The 23,000-nt window shown below is 51.3% G+C and overlaps 6 protein-coding genes across 7 annotated transcripts; 2 read left to right on the forward strand and 4 right to left on the reverse strand.

Annotated features, from left to right (window-relative positions):
* The first annotated feature begins 1,028 nt into the window (after positions 1–1,028).
* Positions 1,029–2,339, forward strand: PV10_07632 (uncharacterized protein). The gene is made up of 2 exons (XM_016372559.1): positions 1,029–1,448; positions 1,587–2,339. The coding sequence occupies exons 1-2, from the start codon at positions 1,336–1,338 to the stop codon at positions 1,882–1,884; spliced, it is 411 nt and encodes a 136-aa protein (XP_016221891.1). The 5' UTR covers positions 1,029–1,335; the 3' UTR covers positions 1,885–2,339.
* A 2,861-nt stretch (positions 2,340–5,200) lies between these two features.
* PV10_07633 lies at positions 5,201–7,966 on the reverse strand. 2 transcript variants are annotated; one of them, XM_016372561.1, is made up of 7 exons: positions 7,765–7,966; positions 7,437–7,696; positions 7,267–7,387; positions 6,602–7,213; positions 6,372–6,545; positions 5,834–6,321; positions 5,201–5,677 (listed from the first exon to the last, which is right to left on the reverse strand). In XM_016372561.1, the coding sequence occupies exons 1-7, from the start codon at positions 7,802–7,804 to the stop codon at positions 5,597–5,599; spliced, it is 1,776 nt and encodes a 591-aa protein (XP_016221893.1). In that variant the 5' UTR covers positions 7,805–7,966; the 3' UTR covers positions 5,201–5,596. The 2 variants fall into 2 exon arrangements, with proteins under 2 accessions (XP_016221893.1, XP_016221892.1); XM_016372560.1 differs by having other exon boundaries at positions 5,201–6,321.
* Positions 7,967–8,386: 420 nt separating this feature from the next.
* Positions 8,387–11,760, reverse strand: PV10_07634 (uncharacterized protein). Its single transcript, XM_016372562.1, has 4 exons — positions 10,900–11,760; positions 9,530–10,837; positions 9,046–9,480; positions 8,387–8,997 (listed from the first exon to the last, which is right to left on the reverse strand). Exons 1-4 carry the CDS (start codon positions 11,668–11,670, stop codon positions 8,896–8,898), a joined length of 2,616 nt encoding a protein of 871 aa, XP_016221894.1. The 5' UTR covers positions 11,671–11,760; the 3' UTR covers positions 8,387–8,895.
* A 3,342-nt stretch (positions 11,761–15,102) lies between these two features.
* PV10_07635 (uncharacterized protein) lies at positions 15,103–18,390 on the reverse strand. Its single transcript, XM_016372563.1, has one exon. The coding sequence runs from the start codon at positions 18,223–18,225 to the stop codon at positions 15,292–15,294; it is 2,934 nt and encodes a 977-aa protein (XP_016221895.1). The 5' UTR covers positions 18,226–18,390; the 3' UTR covers positions 15,103–15,291.
* Positions 18,391–18,653: 263 nt separating this feature from the next.
* Positions 18,654–22,209, forward strand: PV10_07636 (uncharacterized protein). The gene has a single exon (XM_016372564.1). It carries the CDS (start codon positions 18,972–18,974, stop codon positions 21,843–21,845), a length of 2,874 nt encoding a protein of 957 aa, XP_016221896.1. The 5' UTR covers positions 18,654–18,971; the 3' UTR covers positions 21,846–22,209.
* On the reverse strand, positions 22,190–22,767 carry PV10_07637 (uncharacterized protein; the record flags this gene model as incomplete). Its single annotated transcript, XM_016372565.1, has 2 exons — positions 22,190–22,473; positions 22,578–22,767. The coding sequence occupies 2 exons, from the start codon at positions 22,765–22,767 to the stop codon at positions 22,190–22,192; spliced, it is 474 nt and encodes a 157-aa protein (XP_016221897.1).
* Between the last annotated feature and the right edge of the window lie 233 nt (positions 22,768–23,000).

Here is a 23,000-nt window from a genome sequence, read left to right on the forward strand (position 1 = left end):
TGATCTGAGGTGCGGTGACTACGCATCTGCATGTTGGAAATATCAGACTAAGCCAGATTTGGGGCACGTGTCGAAACGCAATATCACGTGACTAAGATGATAGCATCTTCCATCTCTGCATCTTCTCGGTCCCGTCGGCCACACGAAGTCCCTGACACTCACTCTGACCACCGTAATCACCCCCAACCCACCATGAACTCCGGCTTCTGCGTACATATTCATTGTGCTTCTCCGTGGAGGTTTAAGTCCAGGGTCCGGCTCCATAGAGGAAGGTGCGGTGGGGCATTATCGCTATTGGTCCCTGCCATGATCTCCTTACTAACTCGTACGCACAAATTCGACTCAGGAATATCGTGAAGGAACAACCACCGGAATGTCCCTACGTGGGTATTCCGAACCACCCACAACTGCGACGGTAAACGGAAGGGATGGATAACGGGATGCTATCTTATAAATATCATGGCCGTCAAACATGTTGATTAGGTATCTTGGGTTCCTGATAGATTGGGTGATAGGGTCTGTTTGTCTTGTAGCTAGGCACCTAGGTAAGAAGGTGGAAAAGGGGTATGTACCTAGGTATTTCCTGGTGTACATGGATTTTTCTTACCACACTTCAACATGCTGAACAAAGTACAAACACGGGGAAGTGAGAGTGCGGGACGAGGTGAGGCTATCAGCTCCCGGAGGATCCAGGGTAAATCGGTAAGAATTTGGTCAAGATTCCCGCACAGATGGTCCTTTGAATTACAACTGCTCCGATTCGTGGTGCCGAAGACGCCCGTGAAGACCGACTTGATGAACCCCGCCAGACCGGACATGATTGTGGTGCGGAATCTCCCCGGGCATCAGGTTGGGCCAATAATCGGGAGGACATGACCGAACCCACGGCTGGTGTCCCCCCAATTGTGGTCCTCTAGGCGGCACCCCAAGACCCGCCATGGCACCATGTCTCGTTCGCCAACTGCCACCCAGTAGAGTAAAGCCTGGCAGTGAGTGGCAGTTGCACCTCGACGCACCTCCAGGCTGCACACTGCACACTGCAAAACCACAGACTAAACCCAGTCCACCACCGCCTGCCACTCAACCATCAAGCCATAGAAACAATAATCTTTGACATTTGGTTCCTGACTTTTGCACAATTCCGAAAGGTTCAAGTTGTGGTGTCGGAATTTATCTTTTTCATCTCTCGTCTCTCATCTCCCAGCGCAGGCCTCGTCTCTATCTCTTCCCTGATCCTGCCTTCTTCTCCCCAGGTTTTCCACTACTACACCCTATTGGCCTCCCTGCGCTCTCAGTCCCAACCTGCTAGACACTCTTCAGACGACATCCATCACCATGTCGCAGGAACTCACATATGCCGAGGTGTCTGCTCACTCCACCAAGAAGGACCTTTATCTAGTTATTCACGATAAGGTTTACAACACAACGTCTTTTGTTGACGAACACCCGTAAGTCTTGTCGTGTTTGTGACTGCTTCTCTCCTGGCATAAACAAACCCATTCAGAATCACCCCACCCTTGCTGCTCACGCCCCTCTCAAATCTTGCTGGCCTTTTCTTTTGATCTAACCCCTTTCTTCCTTCATAGTGGCGGTGAAGAAGTCCTGCTCGATGTCGGCGGTCAAGATGCAACAGAAGCTTTTGAAGATGTTGGCCATTCAGACGAGGCCCGCGAAGTGTTGGAGGGACTTCTCATTGGAAACCTGAAGAGAGTTGAAGGCGACCCAGCTCCTAAGGTTGGCGCCACCGACAAGATTGCCGCCGGTCCAGGTGGCAAGAGCGATGCTGGTACCGGCTCGGGTGTCCTCATCTACGCCATCCTCGTCCTCGGTGCCTTCGCAGCTTATATGGCATATGGATATATGCAAAATCAAGAGTCAAAATAGACAAGAGAAAGAGATCGAGATGGCTAGGCCTGTTTCTCAACGCTGGGCTGTCTAGTCTCGGAAACAACCCACAACACCAGTCAAGACGGATATTAAGGGGACGTGGTCATACTCTCCCGCTGGACCACAGTTGGCCGCCACACCAATTCACCCGATCCAGCTTTCCCCACCATCTACACATACTGAGATCTTGAACAATAATGGCCAATCACCGTCGAATTTGGGTTGCAGCGCTTCTCTGTTTTATTTTGTTCTTTGACACCGCACCTTGACACAAGTCAAGATGGTCGTTATAATGTACATTCCATGTGACGCCCTGAGTCAACAGCAAGCATCTTCTGCCGACGAAAGATAAATGCGGAGGACCGGCTGCATCAGGATGGAATACTTAGAATTTCATAGACCCAAGGTGCTTTTAGAACTGTGCAAGCCGCCATTGATGATTTCCCTGTCAAGGCATTAGTTGTGGAAGTCTGGTGCCTAACCGCAGTCGCCCTCGTGATCGTCATCCTCGCTGTGGTTCGATGTAGCATACAGCCATCAGCATCAGTATAGTGAGACCATGACCGTAAAAAGTATTGGATCATCGCCCAGACGGTGGAAGGAGAGTGCACGAATCACGTGGGAATGAATGGCGTGTCGTGCATTGCATTCTTACATAAGCCCATCCGCATTGGTCATGACTTTTGCCAACGATGATCAACGACACCTCCACGGACATCAAGCTCTGACTTCTCTGTCTCTATCAACTCGTCACATTACGTCTGAACTTGATGCAGCCAACAGACGACGATAAATGTGTGTTCGATGAGGAAGACGTTGGTACATATGACTTGACAACTCCCCTCTAAACCCATTCATTACAGGAAGACCTTCCCCAGTATCTCAAATGAAATACTATGATGCAAAACGCAGGTGATCCTTCAAGCCTGACAGGTCACTGACAAGTCCATCGCCCCCAAGACCTAGAATCCAAGACCATGTCGTATCAAGCTCGGCCATACGCTCTCTCGGGGAATTGATCCCACTGCCATCTCAACTCACCTGCATCCGGCCCTCTCTCATCGACCATTGACCCCTCAAAGACGGCATCGTCACCGTCCAACAGACCGATGAATCTTCCCTCGACATGGCCTCTGCCATAAAACCTGACGTCGCCGAAACAACCCCGTCCAAATCTCAAGTCGCCCGTCTGATCGTCCGTGGCACGCCAGCCAAAAGACACTACCTCGCCATCGGCCAAACCGGTAAGATCGTCGATGCGCAGAATGCCGTCTTTAGCTCCAATGCCAAACCGTCCCCACAGCTTTCCTGAGCCATGGTCGATCCGCAGAGACAGATCGCAAAGGGTACGGATGTCTTGCACGCTGATCTCGTACGAGCCTGAGATTTGCACGGAATTGGAATTTAGGTCGTAGCGGTCATCACCATAACGGTCAGATGCATCGTCACTTGCGACACTGCTTCGGTGGCTCGTGAAGTCAATCGAGTCATATGGAGGAGGTTCATCACTATCGTTGTCCGAGTAGTAGCTGGGGTTGTGGTCATGGTAGTCGTGGCTGTGGCTGTGGTGTGTATAGGACTGACTTGGCTGTTTCTTCTCACTTTGACCTTGGGTCTTTGGCAATTTCTCCTTCTTTTGCTGACTTGAGGTAGATTTGATACCAGAGCCAGTGCTACGTGCCTGGCTCGGCGTCGCTTTGCTGCCTGATTGCGGAGTTCTGCCAGTGGAAGTGGACTTTGTGGTCTTGCTGTTTGGCTTTGGACTGGCCTTTACTTTGGGCTTGGGATCCGACTTTTTGGTGGTGGTGGCGGCGGTGGTGGTGGTCTTGGTTGTCTTCGGAGACTTCTCTTTGTTGGCTTTGGTTGATGATGCCGCGCTCTTCCCACCCGCAACAGCGACTTTAGCCTTCTTGGAGGATTGGGTATGTTGGTTGATTTCCACGACTGCATCACCAACCTTGACAGAGATGGTTGTTGATTTTGTTTCGAGGCTATCGCCAACACCGGCCTTTCTCTTCTTGCTGCTACCGCTGCCACCTTTCGCTACCGAACCCATCCCTCCTCCCGCAGAACGGGGATGAACTCCCGCCTTCTTGACCGCGGCCGCATACTCCTTTTTTAAATCCTTCTCCAACTGGTCCAACTCCTTGGGCACCTTCAGACCTCCTGGTTTGGCCGTAATCGCCTGCATCAGCCGGACCTTGGCGGTGTTCTTGTCTCGTGAACGTGGCAGGCCGTAATGGACTAGTTGCGCTTCATACCAATGGGCAACCTGGTCCCGATCGGCGGCTGAACTCTTCTTGGGCATCACCAGATCCTTGATATCGTGAGCCGAGGCGCGAGGATGACGGCGGTTCTGACCCAGATCCACAAGCAAGACATCTCGATAAAGGAATTCGCCTCTGCGAATCTCGGTTGGATCCGACATGGCTTCTTTTGTGTAGACCGATCTAATGTTTGGAAAGGGTTGAATGAGGCAGCGTTGAACTAGCCCTGCCCTGGCTCTGGAGCTGGAGCTGGGCTGTTGAACGTCGTCAGTGCAAAGTGTAGATAAGTCTGTGTGGTGGAACAGCCAGAAATGGTGGGGGAAAAAACAATGTGGTGTTCACTCTGGCGACTCGATCTTTGTTTCTGGTTTTCAGATGTTTGATTCGCTGATAACTTCACTTCACTTCACTTCACGCACCGAACCACAAGGTGAAATGAAGACTCGCCAGTTCTTCAGCAATGCCAGTAGGCTTAGTCAGAAGCTTACGAGGGGGGGCAGCCGTCGTGATCAAGTGCTTGAGTGAGCGATAGAGTTAGAGGACCAGAGTTGGGACTCTCTCTGCTACTATAATCCGCCTCTTAGTACCAAGTAAGACGTGATACAAAAGAGAGGAGATTTAATCCAGAAAAAAAGAGGGGAGTTTCGGTTGGAGGTGACCAAGGACTATAAGATGGCCGGGGATAGTAAGTTACTACCTTAGTGTTTCAGCCACCTTCTCCGGACAAATGCTTGCGTGGTCGATCAAGCCCTATTATCATGGTAATTAGTGCGTGCATAACCTCCATAACCTCGAGAGTTCTTTTATCATTTCCGGATATGCGGACCAAAGCATGATCAAAGTAGGTGGCTATTCCGTAGGTACATACGGAGTATATACAAGCTTAATTTACCGCAACCACGGACATCGACTCCGTTGTAATGAACAAACAAATACATATTGTGGAGTGATCTCCGTAGTCGACAGAGCAACTCCATAACTGAAAGACTGCATCGATAGCATCCCATGCCATGTGTATCACATGTTATCGAACCAGAGATGTTGGTCTGGAGTTTTAGATACTAGGTATCAATGTGTGCAAGCGAGAACGTCCATATGTTACACCGCCTCAGGATTCTACTATCAGCTTTGGCCGTGCCTGGTTCCGACTCAGTCCAGTCCAGTCCAGTCAATCACTACGAGAGGTGCCTCCTTTAGGGTCAATGATATGAGTATGGGTATGTCATTCCAATCGTATAGAATTCCACCAAATGTTCAAAGCCTGAGTAGACCCATAGCCCAATAATGTCTGTTCAAGGTGGAATCGTCCCAGGCCCGCCGTGTACTAGTATTATACCAGCATCACTCAAATCGTCAGCTGCTTCAAATCGCAGTGCTGGCTCAATGTCAAAAGATGTCACGTCGCTAGTCCCCATCCTCAGTATCGCCTCATCTCGCCCTCGTCACCTGTAGTATCCCGCACCGGGTCCTCCGCCTGTCACACTTGCAGCATGTGCGTTGTATGCCTGGTACTGTGGGCTAGTCTGTGGAGGTAGGAAACCTGGGTAAGCAGAGCTCGGTACATTTGATGCCAGGGGTCTTTCAGGAGGGGAGAAAAAAGGTCTGCTTGCTGTGTTTGCATTCGAAAGAGGATGGGTGCCATGGAAATGTGTATGCTGGTGCTCGGGGGATTGACTTACCGGTCCACCGGGAACAGATGGTGGAGGATATTGAGGAATGGCTTGTTGAGAAGACGGAGGTGGCGGCGGATATCCCTGGGGAGCCTGGGGCGGCGGTTGTGAGAGTTGTGAGCTGTGAAGATCGTCTGTTGAGTAGTTTGACGGTGAATAGTCCTTGTTGTCGTCGTCGTGTTGAAGTTGTTGGATGGGCGGAGGGAAGACGTGTTGAGGTGGTCGCGTGTTGTCTGCTGTGTTTACTGGTGGAGGTCCATAGCCACTGTTCACATCTGGAGGCGGGTAAGGGGCATATGATTCAGGCCGAGAATGTCGACGAGTGTCCTGTTGAGGGGGGTATTGAGGATATCCACCGTCTTGTGGAGGTGGGGAAGCCAATCGGTTCGAGGGGGTTTGGCTTTGGGGTGGAGGAGATCCAACAGGATAAGGTGGTTGGAACGACTGAGGAGGCTGTCCGTATGGAACGGCATTGTTTGGAGGTTGGCCGTCTATTCCTGAAGCTGTCAGACCAGATACGATGATGACAAGAGACACTTCTGCTTACCAGGAGTATAATATCTTTGAGGGGGGTAGCCTTGGGGAGGGCCGGCTCCGTAGCCATATGCAGCAGGACCAGGACGAGCATATGCATGGGCTGATTGCGCCATAGAAGACTCCAGTAATGCTTCATAATCCCTCCGTGCTTTGATGAACTTTTCGTTGAGTTGTTGGAAGTCATCTGTTGTCATCAGTCAGACTGGACCAATGCGTATTGTCCGCAGATCTAGCTCTTACCTTTCTTCTGAGTGTACTTCCCGATCAGCTCGATCAACTTCGGCCGGATTGACAAGGTGCTGTGATATAGTTCGGTGATTTCATCGTTGTCACGGACGTTCGTGTCCCCAGTACTGGTACTCAACAAGGCCAACAACTTCTCGACGTTCTTGATCTGGCCAAATACCTCGGCTTCGGTCTGTGCCTCCCTCTGCAACTCGTCCGCCGTGGGGTCCTGTAGCTTTTCCACGTAATTGAGGGGGAAAATGCCCGTCTGCCCTCGAAGCGAACCCTTCCACCAATCTTTGTAGACGGACTCAAGGACAGCAATGACATCACCCTTGCGAAATTGCAGTTCGCCGGGCTCCGAGGGTTGGAAATCAAAGAGGGCGCGTACTCGGGAGACGGTGGCAGCTGTTGTGCCGGAAGATATAGGTTGTGAGGCGGGGGCTGAGGTCTGCGCAGTCGATTGACCTGACAGTTCGGCGGCTGGGGCGGTGGTTTGGGCTGCAGGAGGGCTCTTATCCTGGATCGACAGACGGAGGGCCATCTGCAACTCTTCCTCCTCCTTTTGTCTGTCATAGTCTGTGATCTGTCTCTTGACCGGAGCCTGTGGTGGTTGAAGGTTGGGATCTGTGGCAAGTCAGCGATTGAGGCTCGATGAATATGGTCGGAGTCTAACTCACTTTGAGCCTTCAACTTCTGGTACGCCTGGTCCATGATGCCCAGTTCGGAATTACTCGAAAAGTCCTTGGTCCACTGTTCCATCCGCTCCAAGATCTTGGACTTGACCTGCTGATGTGTAGTCTGCGCGGGGAATTAGTAGACTGAGATACTGGGTTGGCCCAAGACCTACTCTGTCATTTGCCAGTCTGAGCAGGGCATCGGTGAAACTTCTCGAGGCAAGCTCCCGATGAGCGTTGATACCACAATTCTGAGACAGAGCGTTGGCGAGCTCGAGAGTGTAGAGCTGGACATTTGCATTCCTATGTGCCAACCTCTTGATCATGGCCGCTACCACATCTTTACTTCCCGAGTCACTGGAAGTGACTTTGTCGCATACATCGAGGATGAGTTCCCAGTTCTCCGAGGTTAGATTCTCGTCAGTCGCCTTGGCTAGAAAGAGAGGTCAAGTCAGTTTGATGGAAGGCTATGATGGGGATTGATCTGGGCCTCAGTCGTACCGACAGCATCGTCAAAGGAATTCTGCTGTGCCCGAAACATGGCACAGGATCGAAATCTGAGGTCTAATGGAGAAGGCGCTGTGTTGATTACTGGAACAATTCAGGAAAGTGTCGAAAAGATGAAAACCACGTGGAACATGGCAAGAAAGTGGAACAGATGTTGAAGTGATGATGATAGAGACGCAAGTTAGAGAGTGTTGTCACCGTGCAGCCTGGCAGCCACGCAGCCTAGTTTTGATGGCAAGGCATTCTGGACTCCGGTAAGCAACTGATGCCTTGGGCATTCAAAAGTTGGAGATTAGCGTGGCCGGGGGCATGAGTCAGGCTGAGGGGGGCATATGTGTAGCCCGAGGCGCCTAAACATACGTAGGTAGTTTGTTGGTTCTAGGGGGGGGATAGGCACTGGCATAGGCTTCATTGGCCCATGTCACTGGTTGAGATGCTCTTGGGCTTCTGCGCCTCTTGAATGTCGCCGCAAGTGACGCAAGGCAGCCACAGTTTCGCCCCACTTTCTAGGCGATTCGACACAGCCACACAGCCACATATCAGTTGCGTTAGCACGTGAGCCCAACATCCAGACAGGCTGGGTTACGAGAGATATCATGTCAACTCTCCCTTTGGATTTCTCTTACTTGTTGATATCATTGGGCTAGAGCTGTTCCCAAGTTGGACTCCTGGATTCTAGCTAGACCCCCCTTCGCCAAACCCACATCCTTTGGTCTTTTACATCGAATGGTCCCTTACGCTCAAGGGATAACTGCGACCTGAAGGAGACACACTCCGCTACGCCCGCTAGATTCATCTTGCTATCGTATCAATGTCGTGGTGTCGTGGTGTCGTGGTTGATGCTTGCTTCTGACGCACACATCTCCGTGTCTCATGTACAAAGCTCCTTATGAGTAACTAGTCAGTCTTTTTCTACCGTTGGACCATTCTTGGTCTGAGTAACGGTTGACCCATCCATCCTCATCTTTAGATGATATGCTACCCGGAATAGCTCTTGTACAGGTTGCACAAGATCGTCGAGACGACAAGAAATCGATCCAGTCGACAATCCTGTCACCCTAGCCTTGACTTCCCAAGGCGGCAATGATTGTACATGCAACTTTGACCTTGGCCCATGGGCACACCTCAGTTGCCTTTGTTGGCCTTTTCTGCGGCTCGACTCTCCCGAGCAGATTGCACAAGTGGTGCAAGGCTGGGTAGAGGTGCACAATATCCCATAAAAGGATGCTTCAATTTGTTAGCCACGATATTGAGTGTAGAGACGTGTTCACTTACGTGGAGTAGGTCATGCGCGCTTGCCCGTTTCTCTGGTTCCACTTTCAACGCAAAGTAGAGGAAATCCCGGAATACAGGGGACAGCGAAGCTTCGTCCTTGATCCGCGGTGTTCCGTATTTGGCGATCAGGTACAAGGCTCGCAGAGGTGACTCGGTCAAATAGGGCGGCTCTCCCTCGATCATTTCAATTGCCATGATGCCCAAACTCCAGATGTCGACTTTGCGACCATACTCTTTCCTTGTCACTACTTCGGGCGCCATCCAGTACGGCGTGCCCACCATGGTGGTGCGTTTATTGTGTGTATCGTTGATCTGTGCACAGAACCCAAAGTCGGTCAGCTTGATGTCGCCTCTCTCCGACAAGAGAATGTTATCTGATTTGATGTCTCGATGAATCACGTTTTTCGAGTGTAGGTGTTGCAATCCATAGAGGGTCTAGCACTATTTGTCAGTACGGTGGAGGTGTAACAAGAATGCCACTCACCTCTCTGCAAACAGCAGCGATCTGGCCTTCGCTCATGACGTTAAAGGTCACAACGTCTGTGAGACTCCCGCCTTGCATGTATTCCATCACCACCCAAAGGTCTCCGTCATGGAGGTAGCTGTCGATAAAGTTGACAATATTCTTGTGCTTACTGTCTTTCATCACAATGATCTCGTTGATGATCAGATCTTTCTTGGGCTGTTGTTCTAGATTCATCTGCTTAATTGCAACGCATCGTTTGGAACCACTCTCAAACGCCGTGAAGACGCCTCCTGATGCTCCCTGGCCAATTTTGCTGAGATTGGAATATTTCATGGTCGGGTCGCCTGGAGTGCAGATCGCTCTCAGACGAGCCGTAACGTCTATGATGTTGCTTTGTTGTCGCTTCGCACGTGGTCGTGGTCCTGGTGCTGGTCCTACCTTGGCAGCCTGCTTGGCAGCCTGCTGCTGCACATACTGAGGCGAGGGATCAGCAACAGCTGCAAACTGTGCCTGAGGGATGTTCGGTGTAATTTGGACCATCTCCGGAAGCACCTTGGGGGGCACTTCAGGTGCGCCGGGGGTGATCTGGCGTTGGCTCCGACTGCGGTCGAGTTGCTTGCTTTGGATGGCCTGTTGAGCCATCGCCATGGCGTGCTCTTGTTGCTGTTGGTACTGGGCAGGGGACTGAATCCCTGGCTGTGGGTCAGGCGCTGAGTTTCCGGAAGCCTGGCCCTTGATGTCCAGACGATTATTGGATTCATCACGGGGAAAGTTGGACGATATCGAAGAGGGCGGTGAGGCGATCTGAGGGGGAGCAACGTCTGGACTTGGCCTGAGTGGTAGGTCCCGGGAGATGGGTGGAGGGGGAGCAGGTCTGGCTGGAGCCATGTCGCGTAGTGACTGGGTAGGGGGTTTAGGGGCAGGCCTCTGAGGCATCATGATGGGAGGTACACCAGCCTTGTTCATGGAATTGGCCGATGGTTTATTTGGGATTGGCGGAGGTGCTCGAGGGTTTTCAAAACTTCCTTCATGGTTTTGTGGAAATCGAGGGCTTGCGGGTGGTGAGACGACTCCGTTCATAGGAGAATATGCCGATGGGCTTGGTCCAATGTTTGGTGTAGTTGGGCTCTGGAAGGTGGAGTTGTTGCTCTGAGGAGAATTCGTCACCTTTGCGTGGTCGAACTTTTGCCAGATGCCGTCGTCTTCTCCACCAAAATTGCTCTTGTACGTCTCGACAATGTTGACCATCATTTGTGGGTTTTGTTCTTGTTCGTTCTTGGAGATGCCGCTGTCGGCCAGAATCCTCTGCCAATCCGCCGGGAGTCCCTAGAAAAATGAATCAGAGTCGAGTTGATAGAAGGTGCGAGATGGGGAGTGTGAGCACTTACCGTAAACTGGCCGGTCTGATTATCGTAGCCGACATGGATCATATGCATGGGGTTCTCAGGAGCGGATATTTTGATTGTTCTAGGCGAGCCGAGCATGTTGTTGACGAAGCTAGAAAATCCGCTCTTCTTTCGAAGTGGACCAGAAGGCTTTGAAACTTGTCCATCACCAGACATTCGCTTTGGACTGAGGACACCATTTTCCGGCTTTGGCGGAGTGACCTCTGTCATGGCAAGGCCACCAGTCGCAATCGTTTGAGAATTTCGCAGAGGATGATATCGGTTGTCTGACTCGGGGTGGGGTTGAGTCGATGGCGAAATCAGCGGGTCTTCATTCGCATGCTGAGCGCTGCCACTGGAGCCCGAGTTCTGGAAGGTGAGTAGTAGGCCTGAAGCGTCGAAAGGCGCACCGATCAACGCTTTCGGATCATCTGAGGCCTGGGGCGTGGTGGGCAATGTCTGCGGGGTGCGGTAAGGAGATGAGTAGTCGGCGAAAGGTATGACAGGCGAAGGGCCACCGCTGATGTTTTCCAAGGACGAGGTCGATGATGGAAACGCGCCGGATTGAGTACGATGGTGGGAGTCGCGGCTGGGTTGAGAGATGGGCGAGCCGCGAGGATAGGTGGGAGCTGAAGGGGCACGTTGGAGGGTGGTTTGAGATTGAGGTTTGCGCAAGACGTTGATGAGGTTTGCGGGATAGGCGGTGGGAGGAGGATTCTTGGTCAAGGTGGCTCGTCGACGTTTACTACCAGAAGGTTGGACGTCGTTGTCCATACTCTAATCGAGCTGGCAGGTGTTAAGGTGTGTTTCGCGGGTCAGGTGAATGTGTCGACAGCGGATGGACGGACGTGGTTGCAGGCGAGGCAGGTGGTGGAGAGAGTTGGCACGCCCGTCGTTTCTGGGAGGGGGGGCCGAGGGCTCAGAAGACAGGCACAGGCACAGGTACAGGGCACAGGGCACAGGGCACAGTTGCGCCTTCCAGTCTGTGGTGAGTCTTTGGTGAGTCTTTGGTGTGGCGCCCACTCAAAGGTGCGCTTGCAAGGTGCCTGCCAATAATTGGAAGTGGGCGTGCAAGGGAAGTGGGTCAGCCTGGGTACTTTCCCAGCTGGCAGGTGGCAGTTGTGGCAGCTGCACGCACTGCACTTGCACTGCACTGCGTCCGTTGGCTGCAGCTGCAGTCTGCACCTGCACCTGCAACTGCACTTGCTTCACACCCGCAAAACCCAAACGCGGGCACTGACAATAAATAATAATGATAATAATAATAATAGAGGCGATGATGATGGAAGATAGTCGCCGCTTCCAGATGCGAGTCCAATTGTATCGTGGTCTTTTGGGTGTCGCCTTTCGTGGCTGCCCACTGAATGGTCAGAACTGATGACCACGATAGTGACTGGTTGCTTGACTGCCTGACTGTCCACTGGCCGCCCACCGAATACAAGAAGGGGCCAAAAGCGGACTTGACAGAGTCCCAAGCCTGGAGTTGCGGCGCTTAGAGTGAGAAATGGCAGCCGCCGCGTCTTTCTATTATTGACATTCCTTGATGAGAAGCGAGGCGCGAAGGGCAAAGAGGGTGGATGGTTGACCTTGCATGCGATAGGCAATGAATTTACAATGTATCTTGTGATGTGGAAGGGAGAGAAGGATGATGACAACAGTCGCATTCAAGTACTTAGTATGAATTGAAAGAAGAATATTACATTTAAGCCTAATTATGTCCCGTACGCAGTCCGCTGCAAGTTCTTATCCCCAGGCCGCTTGTATCCAGTCAGTTGCGAAATTCAAGTTTCGCGTTGTTGTCTTGGGTCACTGATCGACATCGACAACGTGTTCTGTCCACGGAGGGTACAGTACCGTGAGTACGCCGATGTCCATTCCATCTAGAAGAGCCGGGGTAGCGCGACTTGCGGGTGCCAAAGTGGACAAAACGTGGGGACCTGACTTTGAATATTATTGCACCTACGGAGCGCCAGTGGCGCCTAACCAGGTATCTATAAATTTGGCCTTCTAGGCCATGTCCTCTGCCCATGGAAACTCAAACACAAAAGCCTATTGTAATATGGTTTGGGCAATATTATTTGACAGGGAATAATGAGTTTGAGCACCTATGATACTACATACGAATTTGCGGCCAGCAAGGAGACGTGGATGAATGTCCAGTTGGGCGAGTACTCCGTATGCGTACTATGGATTGTGGAATCCTCAACTGGCACCTTCTGGAGCCCCCGTGGCCCCTTGGTACCAATCCCTGAAGGTCGATAAGTGATGGCCCGTTACCAGGTGATGATGAGACTTGGCCGGTTCTGTTCGATAGATGGAACATCTGTGAGTGCATCATCCACTGGTCGAGCAGCCCATCACAAACATGCGATGACTCGTCACCTCGTTAGAAGGCACCTGAGTGGTGGACGAAGGCTGAGGCACACCTGAGAAGTTTGGCCTTGGTTTTAACCTGGCTGGACGCTGTGGTCCCTGCCTCAGTGGCCCAGATCTGCCCTATCAGGCTCAAGCAAGTGGTAATCGATAACAACCCCAGGCACAGCCTTGAAGTTTTCACTTACTCCGTATGATAGTGTCAATTCAAGCCTCGGAGCCCCAGTCGCCCCGTGCAGCAGGACGATTAACAGTCGATCACTTTGATGACGCGCAAAACACTACAACACTGCAACAAGCAACCTGCACATGCACATCCACGTGTCTGGTACTTACAAACCTGCTGCCGCTGTTATGTGCATAAAATGGCACGAATGGAAAGTCAAGTACACAATTTCGGACCAAGACAGGCATCTCCTGGCGAAAAGATCCAACTATCAAACTGAGTACTTGGTTGAAATTATAGGACAAGTCCACAGCGGAATCCTAACCCTGTCCAGATGGGTCTCCATGGTCCTCCAGTAAAGTCCAGTCGAATGACTTTTGGAGAATTTGAAACGACCAACTCGAATCCAATCAACAAGGATCAGAGTGCAGGTGAGATGATCCAAGGCGCCGTACGGAGTACGTCCTTTGAAGTACCGTAGGTAGCCCTGACTATGAGTATAACTCACCTGTCTCCTTGACTTGACTACGGAGTAGGTCAGGTCATGCGGCGAAGCAAGGCATGAAGGCAGACATGGCAGGTCATCCCTTTCCCTTGTTGATGGAGATTTGTACCAATGATAAACGAATGAAGAAGAAAGTGATCATCATCATGCACGACGCACGTACGCACCGCTTACTGGCAGGCAAGAAGGGCTTTAAGCTGCGCCTGCCGTGCCGCGTGCCTACCGAGGGGCGCGTGTCACATGGAAGCATCACCTGCTGTGCCTGCAACCAAAGATCTTTCCCATTGGTTCTCTTGGTTTAGCAATCACGGCCCGTTCCAGAGGTTGTAAAGCTGTCTACCTAGGTACGGAGAGCTGGCTTTCTGGGGCCACGGTGCTCCAGGGCCGGGGCCGAGGGACCTATAGGCGCCTTGCTGCTCTCAGGCATCACTGGGCCTGCATTAAAAAGCACTGGGGACGCGATATTCTTGCCACTCATGCATACGGAGTACATATATGCAATACATACATGCGTACAAAGAGACGCGTATGTGTACTACATATCGTCCACTGCGATCATTCTTTATTGCCCTGAGCCTTGGTCCAGAATACAAGATGCGTACGTGGGTGGTCATGGTGGTCCAGGTTTTGGCTGTAGGATGCCAACGTTTTCCCTCCTGGTTAATCCTCGTCTTCCACTGTAGGACTTGACATGGAATAAGAGATGGCCAATTCCTCCGTACATACTTCCAGTACTGTATATTCAAATTGGAATTATAGGTATTTGTGGTCTTTCCTCGTGTTTCACACCGTTGCCACTGCAGACCAGAACAATGTTGTGATTGTCTTACGCTTGATTTGACATCTTTGTGCCATGCCATTGCTGCCAATGAAACCAGACGCATGGTTATACTATTGTAACTACTATCCGAACCTGTCCTGACACGCATCTTGGTTCTTGGACTATGATTCTTTTGGAAAGGACTTGTCTACGGTATGTCCATACTGTATGTATGATGAAAGGGACCGAGAGAATTCTTAATGAAGGCGAACAATCACAGTTCCTAAATTGTAGAATGTCATCACGCCCATGTCATGTTTCAGATCGATCCCAGATCAAAACTTGAAACTGCGGCCTCGTCTGTCCCAAGGCATCGGTACCTTGACTTCGGATCACATTATCGCCTAACTTCCGGCTAGCTTGTCACAATTTTCATACTACAATTAACTCAGCAGGCGTACTGTCCTCTTGTTGGTGGTAGTACAATTGCCGACCGACCCTCTCGTCGAGGCGGATCAAATCTGCGTACATATCCAGTCTAGAGGCTCCCTCTATTTAACGGAAGCCTCACCATGCCGTAGGGCGGTCGTCCTACCAAATCCGCTTGGCAACCATTTCATAGCGCCTCACGTTGTCAAAGCTGTCTGGGGCAACCCCCCTTTCCTTTTCCCGTTGTTGCTTCTGCTTCTCACGCTCCTCCTTTTCGCGCAATGCTCGAAGGCCGGCAGGGTCATCATCATAGATCCACCGTCGCTTGTCATCGTCAACTTCCACCATGCCCCACCCCCCGACCCGCCGCCCGCCTTCTATCTGATACACTGATTCTTTTTCACGTTGCTTCATCGACCTGTACCGTGCCCGTGAGAATGTCAACAATACCATTCCCAACACAAGCTTGCAGGCTAACAGGAGGAGAAAGATGAGCAAAAAGGTCAAGATCTTAGGCAATTGACCGACGACGCGGGATTGGGTTATCACGGCAGGAATCGCCTTGATGATGTCGTCAACAGTCCGTGAGATGGCCGCTCCGGTTGTCATTGGCATCGTTGAGCGTGAGGTAGAAAATTGTTGATGGATGCTCTCGAGGCTGGTCGACGAAGCCGGTGGCGTTGATGGAACCCAAGACGCCACAAACATCTGATATGTTTGCACACTTGCTCGAATCAGGAGACAACTGAGCGGGATGACAGGCAGACCCAATCGCTTCGTCAAGTTTTGATCTCCAAACGCATTCGTGTAGTAGTCCTTGGCCAGAACGTCAAGGAAACGATTATAGATGGCTGGGCGAGTGTTGTTGAACTTGTTGATGTAGGCGTGCTTCAACCAGTCCACCAGCATCTCCGAGCCCAAGACAATGAGGAAAGGTCCGAGAACTTGGTTGATCGTTGGCGCATACGATGTTATCGACGACACAAGTGTGGGTACCAACGTGAACGACCTTGGAATAATTGACGATGCCGAGACTGGTGGAACGGCATTCGACACCGGGCTGCTGCTATTAGTGGGCAGGGCTGATGAAGTGCTTGGCGAGGCAATGGAGAAGGCATCGATCCAAGAGGTCAATCCACCCGTCTCAACAATGTTGCGTGACGCTATGATGACTAGCATATGCCAGAGTTGGAACCGTTCCACCACGTCGGCACATGTAAGCTGGAACAAGTTCTCCTTTTCAAATTTTTTGAAAACTGTCGACTTGATTTCCACAAATTGGTTCGACATCAAAAGCGTGATAAGTGCATTCGAATAGGAATTGACTGCAACGTTCAATGTGATAACTTGATAGAATAGGGCCGTCGAATGAATCACCGTGTAGATGAGAGCCACAAAAAACAACCACAGGGGTCGCAATATCTTGCTATGGCCATCGGGCTTGCGTTCAAGTGTTTCTCGGGAAAAGAGACATTCCAACACATCCTGTCCAATGGCAGAAAACAGGCGGTCACAAACTTCGAGGAGATTATAGATGACATAGAGCTTGATGGCGGCTTGGCCACGGATCCAATGATACATGCGGCTGGCATCGAATCTGAGAAGGATGAGACAAGTGCATATAATCAAGAAGCCCTTGAGCATATCTGCCTTGTCATCAGGCAGGAGAGTGGAAGGAACAGACTTTGTCCTGTGATGATGACGAGGATATCGGCGGTTGTGAGGTGTGAGAGGGGGAGGGGCTTGATGCTCATCAGCACCCGTGGATGTCTTCTTTGAAACCCGAGGGGCAACGCTGCTTCGCCTTCTATTCCACATGCGCCCGGCACCACTATACACGAATCCTGAGATGTAAGATGATTCCTTCATCAAGTTGGTCGCCCAAGATTTGGCGAGGATGTAAAAGGATTTGAACAATCTCAGCGGAAGGATCGTAAAGGTGTAGAGCCAGGCGTCGAGACATGCCAGAGTGCCGAACCACAACACACTCTCCAAGTGTGGGGGGAGTAGTAAGAAGTTGAGTAGACGCTCGATCTTTGCGCTCGAAGATTCATATGGGAATTCCGTCGCAGTGGATTGGTGGAGATACAACTGCGAAGGTCGTTGCGAGGAGAGTTCCAGTTGTAAGTATGTAGGTATTGACAAGGGCGGGAGAGGTAGTGAAGTGGGCATAGGAGAAGGTAAGGGACGGGTAGTGGATGAATTTCTTCTGCTCTGTCTTGCATCGACATGTGCTGATGAGATAGGGGGCTTCAGGCTTGGGCGAGGGCGCTCATGTCTTGGGGGTGATTTGGGACTTTTGATCTGGCCTGGAGTGGATGCAGACCGCGGCGGTGGCGGAGGCCTCAAGGCGGAAGCTTGATTTGGCTGAGGGATGTGTCCGGTGGTCTCGACTGTAAGACGACGATGGTTCTTCGTGCCGCCTTGTTGCGACTGAACCAGCAACATGGTATCAATCTGCTTGAGAGGCGAGAAAACATCATCGTCAGTGGCGAAGCTAACAGGGTGGGCTGAAGTTGCCGTCGGGGGAAGGGATGTCTGATCGGGCTCAAGTACGGCATATGCTTGGGATTGACGGCGAGGAACTGGGTGGAGTGGCAAAGACTCTGGCGTGGAAGTCAGCTCCTCTAACTGATCTGACGACAGCTTTAGAATTCGATCATCATGCACATCTGATGGCGATGTCTTGGCCTCTGGTGGGATATTCCTCGGGGTATTGTCGTCGGCGCAGGGATCATTCTTGACTGGCAGGTCATTCTCCGGGAAGGTATGATAGACAGGAATTTGTCTCTTTGTGCCTACAAGCCCAACACCCGGTGCCTCTCTGTTGTATCGAGGATCTGCTTGTCTAGTGTTCAATCCATTGCGGGCTTGCCACGACTCCTCCGCCCAGGCGCGATCTTGAGGATTGGATTCCGCATCCTCTAAATCTGTATGAGGGTCGGTCTTCGTATGGAGTTCGTGAGGGTCGGCGGTGCGTTTCAGAGGCAAGGCTAGTGACATTGAGCCATTCAGACCATCGAGGACGGTCAAGGGCTCGCGATCGAAGGAGGCGTTATTAACAACTGGGGGTTCTGTCGCGACTGCTCCGTCCATGATGGAAGGGTATGTCTGGAACCAGTCGCCATTGTTCAGGACATGGTGACAAAGGGGGGGACCTGACTTTGTGACAAACAGGATCAACGACGAGAGGCTAGAACATGACAGTAAGGACTGCAGATGGCTCCCGTGGTTGTGCGATACTGTAGTTGAGAGGCCAACTTGTCATGGAGGACAAGATGGAATGTCGATGGATGATGGAGTCCAATTATCTCCATCATATGTCCGTCATCACGCCTGGATGATTAATGGTCGACAGTATATCTGTACGTTGAAGCAGAATTACTTGAGCGGTATATTTATATTCACGTGACCTTGCATCGAAACTAAGCACGTGCTGAGGTCCTCCAGTGGATCCCCCCCAAAACCTGTATTTCAGGCCAGCCTCTCGTGACACCACCAACCTACACTCTACAGCCTTTCTACACTTGTTAAACTACCCGGTGACTCTCTAACCTAAGGAACTCTCATATTATCGATAGTTATACAGCCTTTACCATCACAAATATCTCTTACAACTTCCACTGCTGAAAAGTGACTGCATGAGTGGCGGTGTGTACGACAATACAATACGCGGGGGTTTCCCAACCTTCGCGTCACCACATCTGATATGATCGGACTTGTTTATGGTGCAAGAATGGCCTGTTAAGCGAGTTATGACATGTCAATGTTCTAAGGGCCTTTAGGATTACTCCATGAGCCTGGTATCTCAATAACCATCTCCTCTCACGCACGTGAGAGCCATGTCGAACGATGACATAGAAGGCCTTCTTGCTGGGCTGGCCTCCCAGTCATCACCACCAGAACGAACATCCACACCTTGGAGCGACCAGCTACACCCAGCCTCATCCGACCCCGTACCTCCAGTTCTGACCGATTCCTCGTCCACGAATTTGTTCAGGTCACCTGCTCAGCAAAACTCTACTAGCACACTCCCCACTCGCCCTCTTCCTCAGCGGCGGGTTGCTTCCACTGGTCAGGTCGCTTCATCACTCTATGGAGATACGCCACAGTCTCCAACAAGCTCGTTTGAGTCTCCCCTAAGATCAATCTTCGTGTCAGGACCGCCGACCGCGTCCGTCTCCGCCAACACCGCCCAAGCCTCTTTGAGCACTGCGAACCCCTCGAGCAGCTCCGGGCCTCTCGCTGCCTTGACTTCCGCCGGAGGGTCTCGGCGTCCCCATCGACTTGGAGAACTGTCTCCATCGATCACTTCCATGTCATCTGGACTGCGTCACCCACTACTGGCAATGGAGAAGGACGTAGATGATCCCAACACCAGTGTGGTTGGTAATCCCTACGATAATCCTTCTACAAACACTCCCGCCACTCTCGCTCGACTCTTTGCCACGAGCGAAGTGACAAGTCCTGGACCAGAGTCTCGAGGCCCCTCACACATCCTCTCTTCTGGTTTTGCTCGGGGGCTTGAGGACACATCGACTCTGAGTGGCCACCTTCTGCATCACGGGTTTCAAGAAGGAAGACATTCTGACATCACAGTCAAAGCCTTTGGACAAAGCTATAGGCTGCACAAGATACTGCTTGATCGAGTGCCGTATTTTGCGTCTGCATTTTCAGGCCATTGGGCAGAGAGCAGAGCAACAGAAATGACAATTGCGACCGAAGAACTCGATCCCAACATCACCAAGACTGCATTTGAGTTGGCCCTGAAACGGGTCTATGGCACACAGTTTCCAACACAGGAAGAGGAGGAAGCCACAGGCTTGTTCGCCACCGCTTGTTGGCTGGACATGCCCGAGTTGGTAGATTCTTGTGTCGATAATATCCTGCGTCAAATGCAGCCAGCCACTTTGCACAGTCTGATCAAACTAGTCACTCACTATTTCTACGGCAAGTCAGGCGACCGGATACTGTCATCAGCAAAGGCCATGCTCTGCAAAGAGGGCTGGGAGATGCCTTATGAGTACTGGGATGAGATCCCTGCTGAGATCGTCCGTGAAATTGTTGGGGGCGACGCTTTTTTCGTGCCTGGCGAATGGGACCGCTGGTATCTGGCTCTGAAGCTCTTGAATAGACGACTTCGAGCAAAGGCTGTGGAACATGGTCTCGTATCACCAGGAGGACATTTCTTACATACGAAGCCCTCCGGCCTCCGGTTCTTCGCCGTGAGATCTGATGTTGCTTATCGCCTGGCAGAGAAGAACCGCTATGTTGCACCACATGACGAGCCATGGATTGCTCTCTACACTTCTCCTGAGATTGCCCCCCTCCTTGTCTTGTTAGACGAGGGCATCCACTACGTTCATCTCCGTTTTGAGCAACTGCAGCAAATCAGAGCTCAAAAGGATATTCTCGGAATTCCAGTGTTACCCGATAAGGTGATATCGGATGCTCTCTGGATGTCGATGGAGATTCGCCAGAAGGTTTTCAATGCTCACGAAGATGACATTGAGCTTGGTTTGAGTGAAGCGGCCGATACCTATGAGACCGACGATCAAGAGGTGGTGGACAGGCCGACTTCGTACAAAGGAAAGGCGCGTGAAGGTTCTCATGCTTCCCGAGACATTGGGCTGGAGAGTTCAAAGCCCACGGCGTGGCATAATAATACTAAACCACGGAAGTTCTGGATTCCTGGACATGATGTGTCATGTATCATGGGTGGGACCCGTGAGGCCAGTTTGGCAGCGAACTCAACCAGTATCGCTGAGTGGAGCACCCACGCAGCAAGATTATCCGCAAGCCTAGAGCCAACGGATGTTGCATGGGCTCTCGACTTCCAGACGGCCACTGTGATTGACGGCGCTAGACCTCCGTCGCGATCACATTCACCGCCGCTCACTCCACGGTACAGTATCTATCCTCCTTTCCGCTTCTCTGCAGAATTCCCCCATCCTAGAACGCTAAAGGAGAAGAAACGGGTTTACTCGCATACAGTGTGGTACGCTGGTAGTATGTGGAACCTCTATATCCAGCGTGTCATCACGGCCAAAGTGCCACAGCTAGGAGTGTATCTGCATCGGGCAAAAGACAAGGAGCCTTGTGATGACCCCTTGGCACAATTTGTCCCGGCTTCGGTCGACGACCGTATCGGACAATTGGAGCGTGAAATGCTTCTCCGAAAAAATGAACGCAGAACCCAAGGCTGGAGAGTGGAAGACACGGCTCGAGCAAGCGATGCTGATCGTGAGGATGACTCAGCGGGGTCTCCACAAGACTTTTCGTTCACGTTCAAACCAGAAAGTGAAGGTTTCTCTAGATCCCGGCGTGGATTGGAAAAGTCGCAAAAAACATGGCAAACCCCTGGTCATGCTAGCTATGTGTCAGAGGATATAGAAAGTCCAATGGCTCAAATGCTTGAATACGATGAAGAAGACGATGAGCTGGTCCGGGTGAACAGGAAGTTCAACAACTCGGCGATCCCACCGTATATGGACTCCCGCCCAACCATCAAGACATACTTCAAGATCTATTCGCCGAGCAAGGCGGGTCGACTACTCAGCATTTATGAAAGCGCGCCGGACAAATTCGATGTCAGCAAGAGCTGGGGCTGGAAGAGTAGCCAAATGGTCCTGGACGATGGCATTGGAGGATGTGACTCGATCAAGCCGACCAAGGAGGGCAAATTGAGGTATATGGTGGTTATTGGGAATATTTGAACTTGGGCAATGCATGGTTTGAGGCTGAGGCTGGTGCTGCTTTCTTCATCCGCACACTCATATCTTTACAGCCAGAACAAATTTGATGGGATTGTTGATACCTGTTTGTGTTGGGCGGACGATTGTTGATATCATTACTTACTGAGCGATGCCTGTGTATTGTCTAGCGTACTGGAGTCAGATTGATTGGCAGTACAATCGTCTGGAACGCAGAGCACACCATCTTGTTCTCACGAGTACTATCACCCTCATCTCTCAAACATTGATTAGCCGATACAACCTATGAGCTGCCTAAGGCCTCTTGTATTGCCTGTTTACCACCACCAAAGTCCTATGAAATATCATCAGTGTCTGTCTTTGTAAATTTGGAGGGCCTCCAGGCCGCGCTGTGTCATAGGTACCGCCCAAACTTGATGCGACTTTAATTGCACATCGCCAGCAGAAGACTTGTCAAAACAGATTCTCGCAACCCATTCGCCTGAGACCGTTTTCTCATTTGCGAGACCCTGAACAGCATTGCCGATGATCAGCAAGTCGTTGGCCTCTGTGTCGAATGCGTAGACACGAATCAGCTTGTGGGTCCTCTTCTTGATTACGACCCAAGCATGCTCGCGAGAGGCTTTGATTGCTACAAAGGACTTCCGTCAGCTACTCTGCCAGCATTGACATGGTCCAAAGACCTATATGGCCCCTCCTTCTCCATACAGGAAGCATTTCAAACTTTCAACATACCCTCTCGCCCTTTGACTAGTCCAGCTGGACCTAACAACCATCCGTCTTCGGTGTATAGCTGGGCGATCTTTTCTCCTGAAGTGGGCTCATTTATATCGAGTAAGCTAAAGTATCGATCAAGAAGTTCTTTTTTGTCTTCGCTAACGACTGTAGCCAATGGCCATTGCGTATCGGCTGTATTGTTCCCCATGGGTAAAGTTTCTCTGATCGATCCCGAGTGCAAGAGATCGCTTGTAAATTCCAGGCTCGACCTACGACTTCAAAGATATATTTGTGTCTTAATATCAGCTACGTCTAAAAGCTACGTCCTCTTTGTCACTAGTACCGTCTTCAGCCCCAGATCCCAAACCTCACATGTACGACGTGTGGACTGGGAGGTCATCGGGGAGTGCTCGCACACTCCATTGTAGTCAGTTTAGATGC

This window comes from Exophiala mesophila (genome assembly GCF_000836275.1).
Source record: "Exophiala mesophila strain CBS 40295 unplaced genomic scaffold supercont1.5, whole genome shotgun sequence".
In the NCBI taxonomy this organism is placed as follows: domain Eukaryota; kingdom Fungi; phylum Ascomycota; class Eurotiomycetes; order Chaetothyriales; family Herpotrichiellaceae; genus Exophiala; species Exophiala mesophila.